The sequence below is a fragment of the Filicampus tigris genome, chromosome 6, assembly GCF_054856515.1.
Source record: "Filicampus tigris isolate MCC_2025a chromosome 6, RoL_Ftig_1.0, whole genome shotgun sequence".
NCBI lineage: Eukaryota > Metazoa > Chordata > Actinopteri > Syngnathiformes > Syngnathidae > Filicampus > Filicampus tigris.
In genome coordinates this window covers 24253592-24276508 of record NC_141222.1, presented here as the reverse complement: position 1 = coordinate 24276508, position 22917 = coordinate 24253592, and the positions used below count along the sequence as shown (strand labels likewise).

Genomic DNA, 22917 nt, shown 5'->3' with positions numbered 1-22917 from the left:
TGGAATAAAATCTGTTTGGGTTGATTTTCACTTCAATATTGACAGTGGCTAACAGATTTTTACTTTACCAGTTCATGCTAGGTGAGGCTGTTAACAAAAACATCAACAGCAGTTAAAATAGTTATTTTTATTTCCAATATTTCCAATGGGAATAATTGGCAGTTGACCAGAATCCTTCAAGGGATTGCGCTCGACCTTTGAGAATACACGGTATGACCTCAATATTGGATTCTCATTAGACACTAAATCAATTGCTTGAAGCTGGGCCCTTACTGAGCGGCGAATGCTTGTGCGGACGTAGAGAATTTGGCGTTTTCGTCAGGGTTCGTAAAAGGTTACAAAGATGTTTGCTGACAGATCGCAAACTGTTTTTCTTACCATCAAGAAATTTTGAACACGTTCAAAATTTTTGCTACACTTTCGTTCTTAGCTATGCTGTTCATATCCTGCCTAGATGACAACATGAAGAGATGAATTCAAAAGACGTGGTCACCTCCGTTGGCCATGCTGCTGTTGACCAGTTTGTTCATCAAGTTGTGACTGCGCTCGCTGGTGCCCCTCTCGTGGTTGTTGAGATAGGAGGGGATGTAATTGGAGGTGAGCTCCTTCAAGATCTTTTTTTCCAGGGTAGTCTCTTTGTGGTTGCTATGGGTGCCGTAGCCGCCGCTCCGGTCTAAAATTTGCACACAGTCACTCAAGTATTCGCCGCTGGCCATGCTGTAGTTGTTGCCATGGTTACCATTAAGGGGAAGTGTGTCCATAACACTGGAGTCTCTTGCGTTGTTCAGGATGCCCTCTGAATTACAAATGGTACAAAGTAAAATATAAAAAAAATGGATTAAAATCTTTTTAATGAAGTAAGGGGATGTCTCAGAGGAAACATGAATTACTGAACAATTAGCGAGTGACATCATAGTTTGCATAGAATTTCGGATTAACAAGAAGCAATGTTATTTCTTTTCCTAAGACGAGAAATAATTACATTTTTTAATTATTGTCATGACAAATGTGATTTTGACAGCAAAATATCTAAGTAACATTGAACGTAATTGAATTAGGAGTCAATTTAAAGGTAAAACCTATTGCATTTTCATTCAAGACACTCAAATGTCCATAAATTAGATCTACAACATATGAGTGGCTTCAGAAAATGCATTAAATGCATTTTCCCAGTGAGCAAATGCTGAGATTCTTTATAAAATCAAATAAACCAATGAAACGATACTTTGCAAAGGCTGACAGCCAAACCAAACTTCTGCTTGGCAGGAGAGAAACAAATTTGCTTCAGAAGCGAGACATGAGAAAAAGAAGTCTGTGTTATTGAAGTATTAATTTAGCCCGTACTTGTGTCTCGGTATGATGCTATTGGACGCATGAAGACGGAGGACGCATGAGAGAAGAGAGAAAAGAGACATAAATGTGAGGTGAGACATCAGAACAACAGATGCTAATTGGAGGCATGGTTAAAACATTTTGTGTTGCTACATTGTTAGCATGTTGCTGTCATATGTTTCATTGATTTACAATAGTTATCACACAGAATAAACTCCACAAAACGCAGTGACAACACTCCACAATACATGCACAGGTCCAAAGTGAGTATGTGATGCATGGTGGCTCCCAAGTATAGTGAATGTGCCATGCAATGTTTAACTGTCGTGTAAAGCAATTCGGAAAGTAAAGTAAGACACTTTCACACTGCACTTAGCATAACATGCCGTCAACCAACCCATTCAATGTGCATGTGCTGCCCTGACGCAAGGGTACAATGCCATCCGGGATGGGCACCTGCGTCCAAATTGAAATATGCTCAATTCGAACGCAAACTCTAAAGGAATCGTTTAACAGTGCAGCGCACTGTTATGACATCTCGATGCATGCAATAGGAGAGATGATGGAGGAGTGATTTCAGAGTGACAACCATAAGATATTTGGGGGTGTTCTACAATGAAAACAGCATGGAGGAGAAAATGGAGGAATCAATAATTAATACGGTGTCTCAGTGTCTGAGCTCCGAGACGAGAGACAGATGTCATGTGTGAAAAAAAAAAAAAAGCACAGTGATGCAGGGAGATCTACTTTGGATGTACCCTGGTTTTTAGTTCCCTGCTCAGCCCGAAGTACACCATGAAGTGCTCTTAATAGGGCTGTAGATAACCAAGGCCATTACAGTTAATGAAAATTAACTCAAACTAAAATTGGAAAAAAAACTATATATATATATATATATATATATATATATATATATATTTGTCATTAATGAAATGAAATAATAAACAAAAATGCTTTCAAAAACAAAAACTAATTGGAACTACATCTTACCTTTATGAAACTAAAACTATAATTACAGTGAAAATGTCCTTCGTTTTCATCTTTGTCAATTAATACAGTTGAGCTTTCAGGCTTCATTTCAAATATATTTATTTCACTATTGCTGACCAGCCATACAGAATCAGGAAGGTCAAAGAGTTGTTTGAGGATTTTAGTTTACTTTATCACACAGTGACTTTCTTTTTAATCTTACACTTCACAAATACTCCTTATATTAAAAAAACTAAATCTAAAAAAGTAAACTAACTGACTAAAACTAATAAATACAAAATTGAAATATTTTCCCCCCAAAAATAAAAACTAATAAAAACCAACAAGCTTGTTATAAAAATAATTAAAACTAACTGAATTCAAAAAACAAAAGTCAAAATGAAATAAAACAAACTATAATGAACAATATAACACTATTATAACTATGTAGCCTTACAAACGAGTCCAACACCCCCAGATAATGCCATGCAATTAGAATCGGATGGACCTATAACCTTCTTTTCGTTGCTGCTCATCTCCTCCTCCTCCTCCTCCTCCTCATTATAAGCAAAGCCTGGGCTTTCTGTTCTTACAGTGACAAATACATACTGCTGAGCTTTGGTCTGCTTTACCTGCAAACCAACGGGAAAAGGCACCGGGCTACTTCCTGCTTGGTCGCTTAGTAACAGGTGCCAAATATGGGCAAGCTTGCGTCATGCAAACTAAACGCAGTGTGTAAGCACCTTTGATGATACAATCATTAGTTATCTCCTCATGTTATTATTGTAAAGTAGGGATAACCATTCAACATTAGATGTACTTGCTTGGGAAAGGAAGGAAGCAGGAGTCTCATCTGTTTAAATATTAATTTTAATGTGACAGGAGAATCACTCTGAAAATTCAAAGCTCCTGTTTCCAAGTTGTACTGAGCAAAATGATGCTGCCCAGAGGAGCTATGTGATAGCTTAGCTCAAGTTGCCTCATATTGTTCTTTTGGACTGCAAAATATTGGAGACTAAGTGAACAGCGTTTTCGTCAATCAACTACTCAGTCCAATTCAACAAGACCAATTATTTTTTGAAATATATTTACACACAATTGCCAATGATCAATTCATAAATTCTTATGCTCATCCCTGTTACAGAGTGATTTCTCAATTATTTCAGTCAAGCCAACGTCACAATAAAACAATCATGCCAAAATGAATTTCATCTACTTTTGTTCATGCATTGCATGCAATACATTAAGAAGAGGAACATCAGGCACACCTTGGGTGTTGTACATGCCCGCGGCAGGGTTGTTATAGACTGCAGAGTCCCCCAGGAGAGTGTTATAAGGATTGTTAGTACCATGGGGACGAAGGAGAGCATTAGTTATAAGATGATTAGCCATGGTTCCTGGTACAGGCAGATAGAGAAAGGAAGGAGGGAGGGAAAAGCAACAGCCGAGTTAAGAGAAGGAAAAAAAAAAACGAGGAGAGAAGCATTTGGAGATTGAAGGCAAGAGAGAGCATGTAGATGTGGCACAGTGGGAGTAAGTACAGCAAGAGTCAGGAAAAGATGAAGAGCGAGTGTGCGGAAGAAAGAGGGAGAGAAGAGGACAAGTGAATCAAACAAGCAAACAAAGTTGAGGAGAAAGCCTGAGAGAAGCAAGTCAAGTCATTCCTGCAGCCATAAATCATGGCAGGGGAGGAGCCACACACACATACAGTGGGCTTTGCATTGCTACGGAAACAGGTTGCTGCCCATTAATATGATTGTGCGGCTTATGTATAGATCAGAGCTGGGCACTTGACCATTTTTTGCCGGTACGGCCGCGACCCTCCACCCTTGACCTGGGTGCCCTTCCGGCCGCGACCCTCCGGCCATATTCATAAACATTGTCGGCTCCTGCCCCATTCTGCCCTCCGACCCCCCCCCCCCCCAAAAAAAAAGCGTCCGTGATTGACGTTGCTGCGGGAGAGACGCTAACGGCAGAGGCTTTTTAAAGATCATTAGTTGGCTAATTTACTATTCGAAACCCGCTGTGGACATGCTTCAAAAGCGCCAGTAGTACTTACCCAACTGCGTGTTTACTTGCATTGAGAGTCCCGGGGTTGGATTTGTCGTATTGTATAATTATTTGGGTCCAACAGGCGGCCAGAAGTCGCAGTCAAGTGACTTATTTATTTTGCACACACACACTACTACAATCCCTATAACAGCAGTTGTCGCTTGCGCAGACGCGGGAGTAGAAAGAAGCCTAAAAAGAAGCCTTTCACCGAGTAGGCTAAGATAATTTTTGGCCGCCTCGCGAGCACGTCACACGCATGAGGGCTGATTAGTGGGCCTAACTAAAATTAACTTCCGGCCATGCTTAGTCCAGCCATGTTTTAAATTTGCCACCCTTCGACCCCTCCGCCCCAAAAATGGACATCCGGCCGGGTCGGAGGGTCCGACCAGTCCGGCCCATGGACGGACTGCCCAGCTCTGGTATAGATGTATAATACAGCAAGTACAGTAAATGCATTCAATTATTTTCAAATCCTAATGTGTCAATATTAAGACATAAGCTGTATAATAATGAAAACAACGAAATATATGTGCACATACTGAAACTAATAATTTGATGAAACACCTTTTGCGACAATTAGTCACTATTATGGGTTGATATTAAACTCATTCAGTGCCAAAAACATTTTTATATGTCTTTTCACAGTCCAGCCATTCAACCCCAGGAACTTATTTATATTTTTTGCAATTTATTTTTAAACGTTAGAGTAAAAGAGGGTCTGAAAATGTCTGGCACTGAATGAGTTAAGTAACTCATCTTTAAAAATATTACATTGCATAATTTAATTTTTACACAGATTAATCTGTGTTTAGAAGTGCATGTTATGGCAGCCTTGTACACAATGGATGACAGCACTGTATATACGATACAGTATGTGCGACGAGGACGAGGAGGAGTACAGTAGATGGGTATGGTAGCGAGGAGGCGCTAGCACTTCCTTCACTAACTGTGCGATAATTCAGACGCCGACACTCCGTGTCTGCTTTAGCATCAATATGTCATACTAACAGCTTATTAGTGGCCTGGAGGAAAAGCGAGCTACACCTCAACTTTGAGACTAACAAATGGAAGTGCGAGTATATTTCACTATTTGGATGACACCCACTTCCTTTGGAGCACTGCTTTGACCTTCACTGGAGCGGCGGCAGTAGATATCACCGAATGCGGTGAACTATACTAGACGTATGTGTTACATGCACTCACTGGACACTTCATTGGGTCGATCTGTACAATACAGAGGTCCAATAAAAGAGCGGCAGTAATGTCTACCTCGACAATGATGACCACAATTTATCCTGCAGGATATTTGAAATGTTCTTATCCATTCTACAAGGGGTTCCAAGTGGTATTCAAGTTTGATAAACCCCTAAAGGTATTTAAACCCTTTCCCAAAATTGAAAAAGAAGCTACCATTTTTGTTTTGTTAAAATAGTAGAGAAATAATGGATACAGCAGAATCTCTCAATTGTAATGCACTTGAAGTCATACAGAGCATTAAGGGATTAACTTTGATTTGACTTTTTCTTTGGCTATTTGGCAACACCGTTTCGAAAAGACATACCAGTGAGACCACTTGAGCAATTGATATATATCAATTCAGCACGTGTCTTTGGCTGTGAAATCTGAACAAGTTGAAGTGACCAATGCCTGCAATAGGTTTTGTAATAATTGAATTGAAATAATATATCGTCGCTGTCCTGTGAAAAACATGCATCTCCAATTATGGAAACTTTTAAAATTTTCATATTGCAATGTCTGTAACGCGGAAAAACCATTCAGGTAAAAAATAAAAAAAAAATAAAAAATTGAGACAAGTGTTTTTCACAGGACAACGACGATATACATTATCAAATATCTGTGAATGTAAATCATTTTTTCAGGCATTATAATCTTTACAACAGAGGAAATCTTGACTTAACTTAATCGGCCAGTGAGTGTAAAATGAACTCAGTTGAAAACAAAAGAAAACTTTCTAGTATAAAAACATTACCCATTTTTTTGAATGCATTCTTAAAATAAACACTTAGAAATTGTGATGGGCGTTCTTCCCAAGAATATTATGCCCGACGAAATTGTCCTTGCTGTTTCATCAAACAATCAAATACAGTATGCACCCTTCCGTTGAAATGAATACAGTGTTATGTTATGAGATGCATGGACTCCTGGCACTTCACTAAATGACAGCTTATGATCGCTGAGCCTTCTGCTACCACTAAAGAGGATACGTTGACAGTGATGGGGATGCAAATGTGCGGTATCACACGGTTACCTCTGTTAAGCGTGGCGGAGCTGTTTATGTCTCCCGTGATGAAGGAAGACTCCTGTTTCCTCACGGTGTCATTCCACATCCGCCTGATTCGACTCTACGCGCATACGGGAGGAAGCCAGACGAAAAAGGGATGAGGAAAAAGAAGGAGAAACCATGATGAGAAAAGGAAGGAAGAAGAGTGCAGGAGAAACGGCGGTGAGTCAAGGTAAAACAAATTTGTGCAAAAAAACAACAAAAAAAACCCAAGAATATGAAAGGGTGTGATGTTCAGAAAAATGGGCAATTAGCATCGGAAGGGCAGCCAAAAAGTCAAAACAACAAGCAACAAAGGGATAATAGGGAGGGGGGGGGGAAAAATAACCACCCGTCTATTCCATTTACACTTCAAAACACTTTGCCAGCATCTACTGTATAGGCACAGCTGTGAGTCAAGGCTGAGGCTAGCTCCACTTTCAACTCAAAGTGAACTGAAAATGTTGCATGTACTTAGCTCAAATGAGTTCAATGTGCCAAATTGGATCCGCAGTTGAAAGTGAAACGCAAAGAGCCCAAATCCCTGCTGGCGTGCAGCTGTCTCACCTGAGATTCTGCTGTGCTGTAGCGTCCAGGTGTGCAGGCAGGTAAGCTCACCTGTGAGCCTGTAGAGTAGCGGCCAGGTGTCCGAGAGGTGGTGGTCTTGGAGGAGGAGATGGAGGTCTCCACGCTTTTGCCGCTGCAGCAGTGAGTACGCAGACACTTGCCGTACTCTTTACGCACCTACAGACGGGCGGGGGGGGATAATAGAAATTGTTATTGGAGTAGATTCATGAATGGAATAATGACTTTATTTCAAATAAGAACCAGTGGCATTTCATATGAAAACCCCCGCAGGAAAATTACAGTACTCTTTCTGTTTCACCTGCTTTCTTCCATCAACATTTGAATAAACAACGAAACAATTTATAAAAGACTAGGCACTGACACAGATTGCTCAGATTTAGATTCCAACCCCCCCCCAAGTCTAGAATTTGTTGAGAAAATCATTTTAGCCCCCCAAAGGCTAATTAATGAAAACGTTAGCATCTGCCAGTCATGCCAAGTAAGCTATTCAGAAGACAAATGAGAGGCTGACACACTCCTTTTGCAGCTCAATCACTATGGCAAGCAAAATGACTCATCTGTTGGATATGGTGGCCCATTGCCGACCGCTCCCGGTGCACTCGCCATTTCTTCTTTTTTTCTTTTTTTTTGTTGCTTTAATTCAATTGATATTGTGTTCCTTCTGTTGTGCATGCCTTGGCCACATGGGAGCAGTATAATACAGACATATGGATATACATTACATAGATATGTCGCGACAGTGATATCAGTAGTTCTTTGCAGAGGATAAACAATATATGCCGGTGAGTATTGTTACATTATCTGTCTACATGTGCTACCTAATGGCCAACACCAATGCTTTTCTTGAGCCCGCCAATTCCATTTTGAAATAATAGGAACATACACACACACACACACACACACACCCACACACACACACACACACACACACACACACACACACACACAATCAGTTTACCGTTGCTTTTTAGCATGAATTAAACCGACTTTCCAAAGGAAAAGCTATATGGTTTGGTTTTCCCCCGAAAAATCAGCCTACCGACACCCGTATCTTGAAAAACTTGGGTCACTCATATCTCACTGCACCACTGTAATTCTATTTCTAATACTTCCAATGAGTGAAAACGTATTCCAAAGTTTAGAGCAGCATCCAGGAGGAAATTAAGGTTCAACTGTATTTCTTTATAAAATTGAGGTCCAAGTCAGCACAGTGGTTAGCAGTGAGGAAGCCCAAATGAAAAATGACCAAATGAGTCTTTCACCGCAGTTACCTCATCATGTACGGTTTGCATGAAAGCCGGAAGATTGACTCATGTGGCTGAGCATTTAAACAAACATTGATGTGACTCTCTGGATTTTCGTTTCTCAAAAGTGTTTTATTTTCACGTTTTTGTCATCAAACAAACCATACATTTAGTAGAACACTGGTTGACAAATGTGCCTCGTGCTCCACTGTCAAGAAAGCGATACAGACTGGAGTGGACTGTGGCCACATCCTGCTGTCTACCCGCAGCTTCGATGGGACGACAATAACGCTGTCTTAATTTAATATACTACCCTGTGAACTGCTTTTCTTGCTGAGGTTTCTTGAACAAACTTGGACTCCATCAAAATGTCGGCGTCAAAGGATTAACTTTATAACTTTCCCCATTAACACAGACCCAACTTTATTACTGCATTTGCAATGGCCATATTCCTCCAGGAGTCATATGATGCACTTGTACACACAAAACATCTGCATTTAGATCCTAATCAAGTTAGAACAAATAGCACCGTAATTGCTTTTTAACAAGCTTGTTGGATTGGCGGCCATGTTTTGCCGCATGCTCTGTTTGAACAGCTGCGTGGTGAGCCACTCCGTGCATCTTGGGAGAAACCATGTTGGGCTGGAGCCAAAGAAAACCTCAGCACGGTTCTAAGGACAGCTCTCTAGACACCTGATCTGATGGCCTAACACATACCTTAAGTGGAGCTCGGACACACACAGACACACGCGCGCACGCCCCCACATACACACAAACAGGCGCGGAAAACCTAAAACCCTCTATGGGACTGACGCCACATTAGAGTGTACTGAGTATTGGATAAATTTTATCGTAATATCTCGCTGCTCTCCTATTCTCCCAGGCAATGACAACGTGTGGGAAGTTGTGGGAATATGACAGGATATGTAGACTCCTCATGGAAAGGCATGTAATTCAAATTTGGGGGAAAACAACAATATACTGAATATTACGGCTGCAACTCACGATTACAATGGTCAGCTGCAAATTTTAACCAGAGATGGCTTTAAGTGTCCCTGAATGTATTTTTCATGCTGATTTAAAAAATGCCTTTTCTTTGTTTGTAGCACATCAAGTTTTAGAGATATTGACGTTTTAGAAAAAAACTCACCTGTAGCTGAAACTAACTCTTAATCCATATGAGTAAATATATTACTATTTTACATAGTTGCGTTAGATATCGCAATATCGAGATCGCAATATTCAACAACCGTATCGCATGTTTTTTCCAATATCGTGCAGCCAGCACTCCTATGTGTTACCGATTGCAGATCAAAGCTCGTAATTTGGCTGTCCTGATCGCTGTGTTCACTCCTATCCCTTTTCATTCTGCATGTTACTCACCTTCTTCTGGAGAATGCAGTGGAAGATGAAGATGAACATGCCCTGCAGCGAGTTGAAGATGGTGAAAAGGTAAGCCATGATGACCGTGCTTTCGTTGATGTACATCAGACCAAAAGCCCAGGTGAGGCCCAACAGACACAGCAGGGCTATGGCCCCGATTACCCAAGATCTGCAAGGAAAGGGAAGATCTGTGAGAAAAGCTTTTTCCCCTTGCGCCGCACTCAACATACCACAGTCTTTGAAAAGAACGATTCTCCTCTTAATGTGTCAAACGTAAAGGTCGGCGGAAGCCATGGATAATGGACACCTATTACGGACAGAGTACTTTTCAGTTTGCGCTACGCTAACCTTATTACTTGCCCTCGATCAGAAATGCTCTTTAGCCTACTGTGATGCATGTGGTACCATAAAGGATGAGAAAGGGGTTAGGACGGGTTCACCAAAATCCCTGACAAAGTTGGATGGAGAAACCCAAAAGAGGTGTTCCTTAAGAGTTTCAAACTCCAACAGGAAGCATCAAACATCACGGACGTGGAGAAAGGTAGGAGAGGCCATGACCTCGCTGATAGCAGCTCTACCGAGAAGACTTTTTCCGAATCCCGAAGTCTTTGGAGGGATCAAATCTTATAGAGGTTTTCAAGTTCAAGTTCAAGCAAATGAATATTCTACATCAATCCGTTTTCGATGCCGCGTTTCTTCATCAGGGTCGCGGGTTACTGGGGCATGTCCTAGCTGACTTAGAATGAGATTTCCACATTTCCACCATGCTGCCCTTTCTTATGTAAACTAGCTTCCAGCAGTCTTATCAAATAAACATTTACCCCCCCCCCCCTATCCCCCAAAAGGCGAATAACAGAGGACAAGGGAAACAAATCAATGGGCAAGCCACAGGGTGCTTTTACACGTCAGTTCTCTTTTTCTGGTCCGAATAAATTGATGGGTTTGTGGTCTTCATTTTGCTGTGCATACAGTACTTTTTTTTTTTTTTTAACTTTTAAGCTTAAAATGGCCTGTTCTAAATTTAGCTATATTGCGTCTTACTTCCTCCTGCTCATTTTTTTTCTTCTACGCGGACATATGGAGGCCAGCCTTATTTTCTGTATAGTACAGATTTTCTTTTACTTTAGCTCAAAATGTTACCGCATTCTTACAGTGCCAAATGTGACTTTACAGCGTGGTCTGTTTAGCCGGCTGTAAATTCCACTCTATTATTCTATGCAAATGCGCAGTACTGACATGGTCATTTCTTCAAATTGGGACTCACTCAGATCCCTTTCCATACAGGATGGAATTTGGTGAATGTTTTTTGCTTCAGATGGTCTTGCTCCAAACTCGGTGACATTTTTCGACGGACCAAACTGCTAGTCAAGCAGTTTAAAGAGTTGTAAAAATCGAGTGTGCCTCCTTAGCATACTCTAGCACACTGCGAGTGTGTCAAAAGGTGTGCGCCAAATAACAGCAGGTTACTCAGAGCATGCGTGCATGCTACCTGTGTGCGGATTCAATGGGCGGTAGGTTGGCGGACATTACGGCCATCAGAAAGTGGCATTTCCCCACAAAAGGTCAACTGTTTTTGGTCCACTTCAGCTTAGATAATGGCCTCAAATGTGATTGGCTGACTGGGCAGTGATCACATCCCATGGAAGGAGTAGACACGTGAGGAAGGGGGGGGGGGGGCACATTGGGAAGGATATTAGCGAGATATTAAGAGAGTCAGGAGGAAGGAGGAGAAAGAAAAGAGGAGAGTGAGTGAGTGCGACTGAGGTGATTGATTTGATGTTGCCCTCCGTGGCACCATTCAGCCGAGACATAAGCGCCAATAAAGCCCGTCTGCCGACCCTCTCCAATAAAGGAGCACACTCATCCCTCTTTTCCTTCCTTCTGTGCCCCCTTCTCTTCCCCCTTGGTGCTCCCTTAAGTCGGCCTCTCAGCTGCTTCCCCTCGCTCACATCTAAGCATTGTAACATTTCGACAGCACGTTGGGCAAGTTATATGGGTCAAAGAAACAGCTCACAAATGTCACACGTGTTCAAGTAATTCATATTCCAGGGAGATGAGTAGAGACGACTGGGTCTATTAAGGAAGGGAAGCGAAAAGGGGGCTGCTTCTACAGACACATAAAACGACAGGCAAACCAATCAAAATGTCTGCGGGGCATCTTGATTGGAGAATGGCCTTACCAAAGACAACGTATGATCTCTTGAAATTAAAGAGACAAAGAAAACAAAAAGGAATGAGACAAAAAAAGGGCACAATTATGATTATGATTAACGAGGAAATGAGACATGACTAATAACGGCAACTAGATGACAATCTATTCAACCTTCAGCATATTCAGAGAAAGAGAGAACGCCATTAAAAAATGTTGAGCGGGTTGGGGGGTGGGGAGAGATCCAAAAGCATCGTCTTCTTTAAAGTACTCTTTGATTTTAATCTATCATCAGGCCTTTTGATTACATGCCCCTGAAAGGCACTGAAGGAAAGATCATGTGGCTGCTCCCTCATTTCGGAAACGCTTCCCTGCGCTGTCGCCGGAGGAGACGGCGGCAGTGGTGTTTATAAGGGAACAACAAATGATCAGACCATCTCGTGATTGACTTTAAACATCGCGCGCCGCATGTCGACAGCGTACCCGCCACTGAGCTGCGGCATATTGTTCAAATTAGACCGAAGCCTTTTGTCTGGCGCGTCGGTGGAATGAGAGAATAACACAGTCGTGATTAGTTAGCGCAAGGCAGACGGAGAAGCGGCGCTCGTTCGGAAATGAAGTCATATTTTCAAGTAACGTTCTCAGAGGGTCATATGCAGACAATAATGATGTGACTTTCAATAAGAGGCCTCTTGAGATGATGTCAGACCAAAATGAGATGTGTTTCATGCAAACATGCTGAATTAAAGAAAGACAATGGGTATTAGATTGGAAGGAAGTGTCACACATTCAGACGTATCTCCCTTTGGGTTTGTACAGTGAATGTGGAGCCAGAATGCAGAAGTGCATTGGCCAAAAAAAAAAGAACAATTCTTCAAATAAACCCACAAAGCTTTCAAGGTGTGTTTTCTAAATAAACATGGGTTGAACCTCCCAAAATATTTAAAAATAATAAAAAAAATATATATATTTTTAAATCTGTGGCTATGCAAATTAGTGGATGCCCAAACCGTGAGTATAAGGGGTCCACTGTATTTATATTGTGTTATTTTTTTTATTTCAAAATCTGTATTATCGTGAACAGTGCCTGGTCCACTGCATTTTAAACTGCTATTTAACTTACCAAATATGTCATTAAACCTTAAATGAATGCCTCACAACTGATCCTTACTATCTCTCGGAAGCAGATTTCATAAAGCTACTGCTGGTACAGGTTACAAGTAACATTAATGGTGAAAAAAGTTTGGATTTGTGTACGTGTACCTAATGTGGTGGCTGATGGGTGTAGTTAACAAAAAATACATACCTTGATTTGCAAGGTGTTGCAATTTCTGGAAAAGCAGGAATCTTTCTCTTTTTTTTTTTGCCTCAATCTTGTTGCTGGGCAACAGCAACAAGTCTAGATGTTGCCCAAAGGAAGCCACTTGTTTCAATAAGTCCATTTTTATGGATCAAGCAGACAGTACATAATGTGTTGATGGGCTTCAAACTGTTGCTAGGTGGATTCAGGGATAGAGCAAGGACAGCTTTTCTCCCTTTATTCATAAAACTAAAAGCGGGATGCTGGCCCCTTTTTATTTGATTTTACGCTTCAAATGAGGATGTCTTAGATTTGTTATCGCACATTCTAAAAGACAAGGCAAAAACGAATGTATTGATGTCCCTTATCTTTATGCACAGGAGTGTGCACCATCAGAAGGTAGCAGGACCCAATGTACACTCACTTGATGTTGTCCAGACATCCGGAATCCGGTTTGAGGATGGCTGTATGGTGGAACATCTTATAGAGAGCAATGCCGAGGAAGATTACATTGAGCTGAAACGCACAGGCAGATACTCGTTAGTTCTTTGTCCCTAATCAAACACACAATTCCCTCTCAAGCAGGGCACAGGCTAACATTAACTATAAGTTCGGTCACACCGTTTCGCTCCAGTTCACACGGGCTGAAATCTAGCAACGTCCTGCAGTTATTATATCCATTCAGGATCACTGTTGGCTGACATATCCGAGTATCGTAGTTGCCGCTGGTGTTTTAATAAAGACGTTTTTGTGCCGCAGCTCCGAGGCTGTCTGGTTAGCAGTGGGTGTAAAGTCTGCACACTACGCTGCCCCCTCTCATAATCTTGGTCAGATCAGCGGTAGAAGGCAGTGACAGCAGGCTGACTTTAAGACAGAGCAAAGCGGCGTGCAGTCTGGCATTCATTAAATTGGGAACATGTTCCGTCGCTACCATTGGCGTTTATGTGTGTATTTTCTATTTTTTCTGCATCTGACAAAAGCTCCAACTCTATTCCCGACTCTGAGTACAAGTTGAAAGTACCACACGGGCTCTTCCTTTCAGAAGAGTCGGCTGACAAATTATGACGGGACAATAATATTCACGCGCTCCCCTTGTTACATTCGCACTCGGCTGGCACTTTATTTAAGAAGCTGTCGGAGTTTGCAAATGTTTGTCGTTGCAGTTCTCTTGTACGGTAAATTACAGAACACAGGGCTGTCGTTGCACGCACGCTCCTCAAAATAATGAACTTGATAAAGCGTCCACAGCGAAGTGTACAAGTACTGAAACCAGCGGAGACATATTACTACCATCCATCTATTTTCAACAGCTTATCCTGTTAAGAACCACAGGGGACCCGAAACCCATCTCAGCTGACCGTGGTCTAAAAGGCAGGCTATCCATCTTATTCCTGAGGGCTCTGATGTCAAAACAATTATGGGCACGACTTACTGTGCGACACCGGAAGTAGCAGTCAGCCATTTCTTTCCTGGGGTGGTTTATTTGAACATTTGTTGTTTCCTTTTCTAAACGATAGTCCCGAAGCACTGAAAAATAGTCTTGCACAGCTTGCGAACTTGTTACACTGTTGGCGGCTGTACTAACAACCAGAAGAAGTTCAACCTGTGGCTACAACAGCAATATTTTGAACATGAACCCCGGACGATGAAAGAAAGAATGTTGTTGTTGTGAGAGTCTGAACAGTTTCCAGCATCTACCTGGGGATGAAGAACGCAGAAGGATGAGGCCGAAAATCTTCATTTAAGGAAAAATCTTAATATTTACAATATTAAGTTGAAGGGTTTGGCTAAATTTGCTTTAATGTAAATAAAACCATGTCCAAACTTTTTCTTAACAAAACACGACCAACTTTATTACTGTTGTAGGTATTGATACGCCTCAGAGCTTTTGAGATTGCTCATCTCTCAAAAACCAGCAGAACCGAACGGGCCTTTTATTTTACTGAGTATTGGGCACATGTGGTCGAAAATCACATTGTTCAGGCTGGAGAATGAATCCTCACATATTGTCAGCTCACTTAACGCTTGTACTTTGACATGCTGTGACGTCACCATATGCAAATGAGCAAAACAATTTTTCTTATTTTGTTTCGATTCTCTGTATCTTTCATCTCACTGTTAGTGGATGAGATAAATAGTTTTACACATAAATTAAAACATGTATAAAGTTTTGTCCTGAAAATGCGAAACTGCAAGGGGGCACAGTGACTCATTTGTAGGGGGGGGGGGGGGGGGGGGCTGCCCATGAATGCCCCCCCATTACATTGATTCTGCAAGCAGATCACCTGGCATGCATATGAGACGTTTGCAGCTCCTTGAGAACAAGGATTGACTTGACTTTTGAAACTAATTTACTTTGTTTATCAAGATACGAATGTTTACAATTTGCATTGGTCGGAACTGGTTTTCCATACCAAATATTTCCATCTTGTTGGACTACAATTTGAGAGATAATCCACATGTACGGAGATTTTAAATTGGTACCTTTCCACAACTTTTGACATACACAGGGAAACCAAGGAGGAGATTTGGCAACACTTCCACGTAACTTGCACAAACAATGTCAGCCAAGCCAAGTGTGCTGGGAGTGAGCATGCATATGTGTGTGTGTGTGTGTGTATCTCACCATTATGATGAGTGTAGCAGGGCCTATAAAGCTCCAGATAAAGTATGTATCCAGTCGCAGCCAGCACCTAAAGAGAGAGGAAAGATGCAGGGGGATTAAAACATGTCTCAGAGGGATGCTGGCTGGCAAAGATTTACCAGCAGATGACAGCTTATGCATCACACACGTACACACACACACACACACACACACGCGCTCTGGAGGGAAGGGGAACAAGTTATTTACATGACTTTCGAATGCATCATGATAGAGGTGTAGGACAAAAGGAATTGTGAGAAATATAGGAATGATGGAATGAAAGAGAGGAAGCACATGGCTCAAACATACATCATCAAAATGGGGGTGAGATGGTGAGAGATGATCACCTGTGATATATACACCTTGACTCCACCCCAGGGGCATGCTTACTGAATATGACACCGCCACATGGTGGGCTGGCGAAACATAACGTAATGTGTTCTTTGAATACAGAGGTTGGAAGACTATTTATGGAGTAGTGTGGAGAATGGAGGAGCACACAAAAACTATCAAGCCGATTTGGTGAGCCGGGGCTGTGGTTTTCAAGCTGGTATCCTCGGACCCCCGGAGGTCTTCGAGTCGTAGCTCGAGGGTCCGCAAACTAAGTTGTAATTAATTATATTGTATTCCCCCCCCAAAAGAAAATTCATACCTATATGTGGAGACTGGCATATAAACCAATTACCCTTCTTTAATATAATAGAGATGTCATCACATCATCATATAAATCTTACATCCCTGCCTGCACACAGTATTTCTTGCTAGCAACGACAGATTAATATTTAGTAATATTTGATTTGGTTAAGTTTCTTTTCGATTAACAGGTCATTAATAAATAGGTTGAAATAAAAAAAAAAATCATTTCTGTAATATTTAGGGGTGCACATGGCAGGTATGGTTAAGTGGCAGTTGGATTATAGGGGGTCCTGCGAAAAAAAATGTCTTTTGAGATTTTGAAAGGTTTAAGAACAAAGATCAAGATAAATGTGTATCAACAATTTTCTTTTTTTTTTTTTTTTTGCCATTTGGAGTCACGATAGGAGCTTAGGTTATCCTCCATGAACCAGAAAGTACTAATATGGCACTATACTTTTTTTTGCATTATTTGAGAAAGTTCCATTTTAGTCCATTAGAACCATTTAATTGCATATGTTGCTGCTACCCTTAAACGTTCCTCATTTGCAGCACATAAGCGAGGAGAAAGTGTACCTTCCACTGGGGGGGTTACAACTCCACGCTTAAAAAGTTTCACTGGAGCAAAATGGCTGACTGATTCACGGCTAGCTGCTTTTGAATTATTAATCTTTCAATTTCCACCACATTAGAGCGCTCCTCCATTACGGGGACCCCGCACTGTGTCACTGTATCTTCCACCATGGCCTCCTGCGTCAAGTCATTGCTTCCCACCTTCATCATGAGACGTGAGCGAGATTTGGGCCGCAGTATGGGGTGGTGTATCATATTTTTGTTAAAAAAGGCAAGAAGCGGTGCCATTTTCAAGGCGGTGGTTGATAAATGAGGCACATAACTCAAGTTTTGCTTTTATAAAAGGTATCCGGTACTATATTTTATTTTTTTTGCTTTCTTGCAGAAGCTTGAAAGTTTTGTCCTAATACTGATACATTTTCCCAAAAGTGTGTGGGAGATTTTAGAATGGTTCGAAGGAACCAAGGTTGAACGTTATAGAGCAATTCCAAAAGGTATGTTTGCCACATACGCAACACTTATCACCCTAAAACCACCTGTGGAAACATAGCAAAAATAAATAAATGAATAAACAAAACTGCACTGATGAGATGTTTGAATGTGATTAGTTAATACTAACCCCCCTTTATATCCTCAGTTCTAAAAGGGCCTGCACACTTGCACAACCACATTATTTCAGTCGTTTATTTTTACTTCTCCTCTCATAAACGCCCCCCCCCCCGCTCCAATTGAGTTGTATGGGTAATACGCCACATTATTGGTGGAAAAGGTTTAAAAATGATTTTTTCTTGGTCTCATTTCTTTACATCACAAAACCCTGTCATTTGAATAGGTTGGGGTGTGTAGACTTTTTATAACAGCGTTCAATGTGATACAGTGTAGCATAGTTTCACATCAGTTTACCACCACAAAAATAAGTATATTTTACCGGTATTTGATGGATCAGTTGCGCCTAATGAAGTGTCCAGTGAATTTTATGAAGCACTTTTGTCAGCACTTCAATGTCAGACATCGTTTTATTTTCATGAAATAATCCTCAATTTAGCTGATAAATGCTGTTCGTCGTTATTGATACTGTCAAAGAATTTTAACTTGTGAAAACAATTACTATTTTGGGCTCGGGCCATGTTTGATTTGGAAGATGAATCGTGGTTTTTGATTTGATTTGATGCTCATGTGAATGGAGGCCTTGTGATAAATTGATAGCTTCAAATATATTATTCTAACAAAGACATGTTTTTGAAACTTGCTGGTTTGTGACAACACTCTGAAATCTATTGTAGTAATTTTGCCTTTTTACTTGCGCGACAAAATTAATTGTCTAAAAAGAGCTCTGTCAGCTGGCCCACAAAAGTACACAAAGTGAACATTCATCTGAAGCCCGGCATGCAGATTCATGTTTTATTGATTATCCAGAGATGAAATATTGAGCTAAGTGGCATCGGTGCACCTTCAACATCAGATTCAACCCTTTCCCACTTGTGCAACTTCTACAGAGTGATGCGCACCTCGTGGATAGCTGAAATTTACAAACGGTCTCCAGAGCAGCAGAGCGAAAATGTGAATCATTTAAGAGCTTCATAATGTGCTGTCATTGTTCACTGCCTGTATGGAAGCACATATTTATAAGACACCCGGGCAAAAGATTTTAAATGTTTAACATGAGTGTGCAAAGTTGGAAAAATGCAACATTCATACACTGTCCTTGTATTTCCCAGTGCATCATTATGAAATACAAGTGGTGCATTTTCAATTCACGTCTTCATTAGGTAATTAGAGGTGTGTATGTTGAAGTTTGAGTGATTTTCCCCCAAAAATGAGGTTTGGTATGAAGTGAAGCCACAACATTAGGTACAGTCTGATGATATCCATTCAAAGAAGTGTACACATGGAATTATACATTGCAGGTGGATGGAGGTCTCCAAGTGTCCACTTCTGTGATCTTCCTAGACAACTTTATATCATCTGCGAGTGAAGGTTTGCTTGCAGTTGCATAGTCGTACTTCATACGCCTCGACCTGCACGGGCAAATCAATTTCTTCCGCCATGTCAAGGTCTATCAGTGCGCCTCTCGCGTGCTGCATTTAAAGGGAATGACAGGAGTCGTTTCAATTGGCGGCAAATAGATGGCTGTGTTCACACCCACAACGGCCCTTTTTTAAATGCGCCGTGCTGTGCCCGCTTGCAGGGGTCTGCGAAAATACCAAATGTTAGTCTAGCACGCCCCTCGCAGATTTAGATCGTGCGTCGTGCAAGGCTTGCGCTGGGCATGAAAACAGAGCTTAGTTTTTAAGAAAAACTTGTGTCCAATCAGTTTAGTGTAGTGTCATTACTGAATCTCTCACATCATATGATATAGTTACATGATGTATGTGGATTTCTAAAATGGTTTGCTGAATTAAGCAGCCTTATAGGTATTTTTTATTTTTTTTATTCAATTATTGATGATCAATTTCAGTAGTCTAACAATGTTTATTATCGGGTTGTAATTTTAGTTTTAGCATTACACCGGAAGCTGTTTGTGATATTTAGTTTTCGTACCGTGACTAAATAAGATCTTTTGTTGTATATTATTACAACGTGCACGTTTATGTAATCTTGTTGCCAGTCAGCGCATGAACACCTATGAATAAAACGGTGACCTGGTTTCCAAGGCATAGGTCACACATGTTCAAACTTTCATGAGATTGACTCTTACACGTGGTGCATGCATATGCTCCATATGAATGAGGTGTTGGCTGCCTTCTCTCTTGGCTTCAGCCCGCGACTCAGTCAAGCATGCGTTAGTATGTCGTCATGCACGTTGACGACAGCGCACCCCCTCCCGGGATTAAATCTGCTGCCCACAAAGAGGCCAAGCTTTCTATTCGCACCCTTTCAATATTCCCACGTTGTTGTGCTCCTGTAGGCAGTCTCGCTTCTCTATGCCCCTATTCCGCCATCCTTCGCTGCTTCTTCCTCATCTCAGCCTCTCCGTAGCGACACTTCTCAAGCGCTTGTAGAGTCCGGTGCCGCAGCCAAAGCGACAGCAGGCACACTCCCTCCATCCCATCCTTCCTTCACACTCCATCATCCCCCCCCCCCCATATTGCTTACACTCGGTCGGTGCCGTAGCTCCTGTAGTCCACTGCAGCGGAGACGGCCACTATGACAGCAGGCACGCCATATCCTGCCAGGTAGAAGTACTTAGTCCGGGAGTGTTCGCTCTCAAACACCTCCACCAGCATGATGTATAGCTGCACCCCTTCCAGGAACATCCAGGTGAATGCTGCCAAGAAGAAGAAATGGAGCAGGGCGGCAAAGACTGCACAAGCAATCTGGTGAGGAAAAAGAGGAGAGGATTTAAATGAATAAAAAAAAACATCACAACACTTATATAATATTCAAACTGATGGCTGTACAGTCTTTTAGAAAGTTTAAAAAGAAGGCAACATAACTTGGGCTGTGACTCAGATTCCTAAAGCACTAGTTTGTCATATTCAAATAAGGGAGGAACTGCAAGGGCTCAGAAATTGGGTTTCCAGGAGCGGAATTGACAGGAGAGTTGAAGGTAGGCTAAATAGAAAAACGGCGCACTCACAATCATCACACATTATAATGACAATTACAGACTATGGAATCACTTCAAGAGAGTACTTAATAGCAAAGCCGTTGCTCAACGTCAACAAGTCCCCAAAGAAGACCAGTGAAATATAAGCGACAAGCTGGCGCCACGGCCGCTGATTTACACTTGATGATGAGACAAGCACACCGTTCAAAAGGGGTCTGCGAGGAAGCGAGGCCAAATTATTTTTATTGACGCTAAAGAGGAACGGAGCGCGCGAAATGGTTTGGATAGTTTAGCAATAAAAAGACAAGAAAGGAAGAAACGACTTCAGTTCATACGTACTTATGTATTGAAATTATAATGGAAACGTATGTATGATATCCTTAGGGAGGAAAATGTATTAACATTCAAAGACAAAATTCCAAAAGTTATATATGTATTTATGTAATATATACTGTATATATGTATATAAACTGTATAATATATATATATATATATATATATATATATATATATATTTAGAGAGGTTATATGTAAAAACGAGAAAGAGAGCAGGTAAGAAGATGAGCACTTGGAAAATGAAAAGAGAAGCGTCAAGCCTAAAACAGCATTAACAATTGAGGCAATAGGGCAGGAAGAAAAGAGTGGTGCTTACGAAAAGAGGCAGAGGGAAGAATGATCTGTGCGATTTGGGCCATCATTTCCATGGCGATCTAAAGAGCCGTTGAATGAAAACGCTCAAACGCTGACTTTTTATAATGAAAGCGCTTGCAGAGGGAGACAATTACCTAATGTCTGACAGACAATGAGTTTAGGGAGCCGGGGAGTCGCTCATTTCCATTTCTAACGACGGCACGTTTTGCCTTACACACACAAAGGTATTTAAAAAAAAAAAAAAAAAGTGTGCTGCTTATGCAGAGTCATTTGGTTTTCCTGATGGATTTACTGGCTTAACCGGCTACAAGCTAAGTGACGCTGAAGATGTTAATGGAGGTCACGAATAGCCACCGGTAATTAACGGGAGAGTGGTCCGCGCACGCACAGCAGCTAGCGTGCATGGAAAGACATACGATCCCTTCCGCACAGCCACAAAGAAGCACACGACTCCAAAAGACGATGTCTAAACACATTGTTCTCCTCTCTGCCGTTGACAATTAGAAGCTTTCCTAACGGACACGTGGTGAGATGCAAAGCTACTCGGTGGAGGCGATGAAGGATGCTGCCAGACGGTGCACAAGACAGGCGGTCCATCAATAAATGTTTCTAAGGCCAAAAAAAAAACAACTGTTACCTACACAGAACTGGAGCAAAACGTTCCAGGATTGGTGACCTTGCTTGGAGGAATTAATCAGGCTTTTGTGCAAATGCCTTCTTTGCGTCACAATCTCCATATAACATTTGCGCCACAAAGTCTGCGAATACCATTTGTTTTCGTCAACTCCCCTTTTTTTTCATGACAATAACGATGACGAAAACGTGATGAGACGTGTCCGTTTTTGATGACGAGACAACATCGTGCGAAAATGTTAATGTCAGAAATTCAAAATTCATGCTCACCATGATGCTCATTTGATGCTAAGATACAACAAGTCCTCTTAACACGTCTTATACATACTGTATCGGGCTCTATTTCCGTGACCGGCATAAATCCTACGTGACAGAACTCTGCGTGGAGGCCGGTTATATGTTGGTAATTTTGAACCCAGGCACAGGCCGGAGGATCTGTGAAAGGGAGAGCTGCGCACCGATGGGAGTGGTACTAGCTGACTTCAATCACGGGCAATCAAAGCGGGTTCATTCATCCCCTTTAAATGCAGCGCACATATGCGCCATTAAGTACACTTGGAGAACTGCCGCGCACGCCTGATCGTTCGTGTTCTCACCCTTCCCGTAGCTGTGCCACCCAGTGGGATGATTGAACAAATATAATACAATGATTTAGAGGGTTTGCTGTTCACATATTCATGAATGAAATATGTCATGGCTGCTGTCTACCCTGCGCTGGTGTTAGACGTGGACTGAGCAGGCATAAGGTTTGGATCGACTTTCAGCCACAAACATGGTCACTCCGCCAGGCGCATCTTCCAGACACTTCTTCTGTTGCACCTGCCACCCAGCTTGGCAGAGACTGGTTTGCCAATTGGCAAACACTGAATACCAATGTTTTAATGTTTGCAATGACAGAAAATCATTTTTGATCATATCATAGAAGACAAGAAAAT

At 41.6% G+C, this 22917-nt stretch overlaps 1 protein-coding gene across 14 annotated transcripts in view; it reads right to left on the bottom strand.

The window, feature by feature from the left end:
• Positions 1–22917, bottom strand: part of adgrl3.1 (adhesion G protein-coupled receptor L3.1) — a 158970-nt gene that overhangs the window by 3098 nt on the left and 132955 nt on the right. For 2 of the 14 annotated variants that reach the window (XM_086033012.1, XM_086033013.1), the window contains 9 exons: positions 20245–20465; positions 15925–15991; positions 13723–13814; positions 9850–10018; positions 7202–7378; positions 6623–6716; positions 3570–3698; positions 1345–1362; positions 494–796 (listed from right to left, as the gene is read on the bottom strand). In XM_086033012.1, the coding sequence (XP_085889138.1) occupies positions 494–796; positions 1345–1362; positions 3570–3698; positions 6623–6716; positions 7202–7378; positions 9850–10018; positions 13723–13814; positions 15925–15991; positions 20245–20465 (1270 nt within the window). The remainder of the gene's footprint in view (positions 1–493; positions 797–1344; positions 1363–3569; positions 3699–6622; positions 6717–7201; positions 7379–9849; positions 10019–13722; positions 13815–15924; positions 15992–20244; positions 20466–22917) is intronic. The other 12 variants (XM_086033024.1, XM_086033026.1, XM_086033015.1 and 9 more) reach the window with 11 other exon arrangements.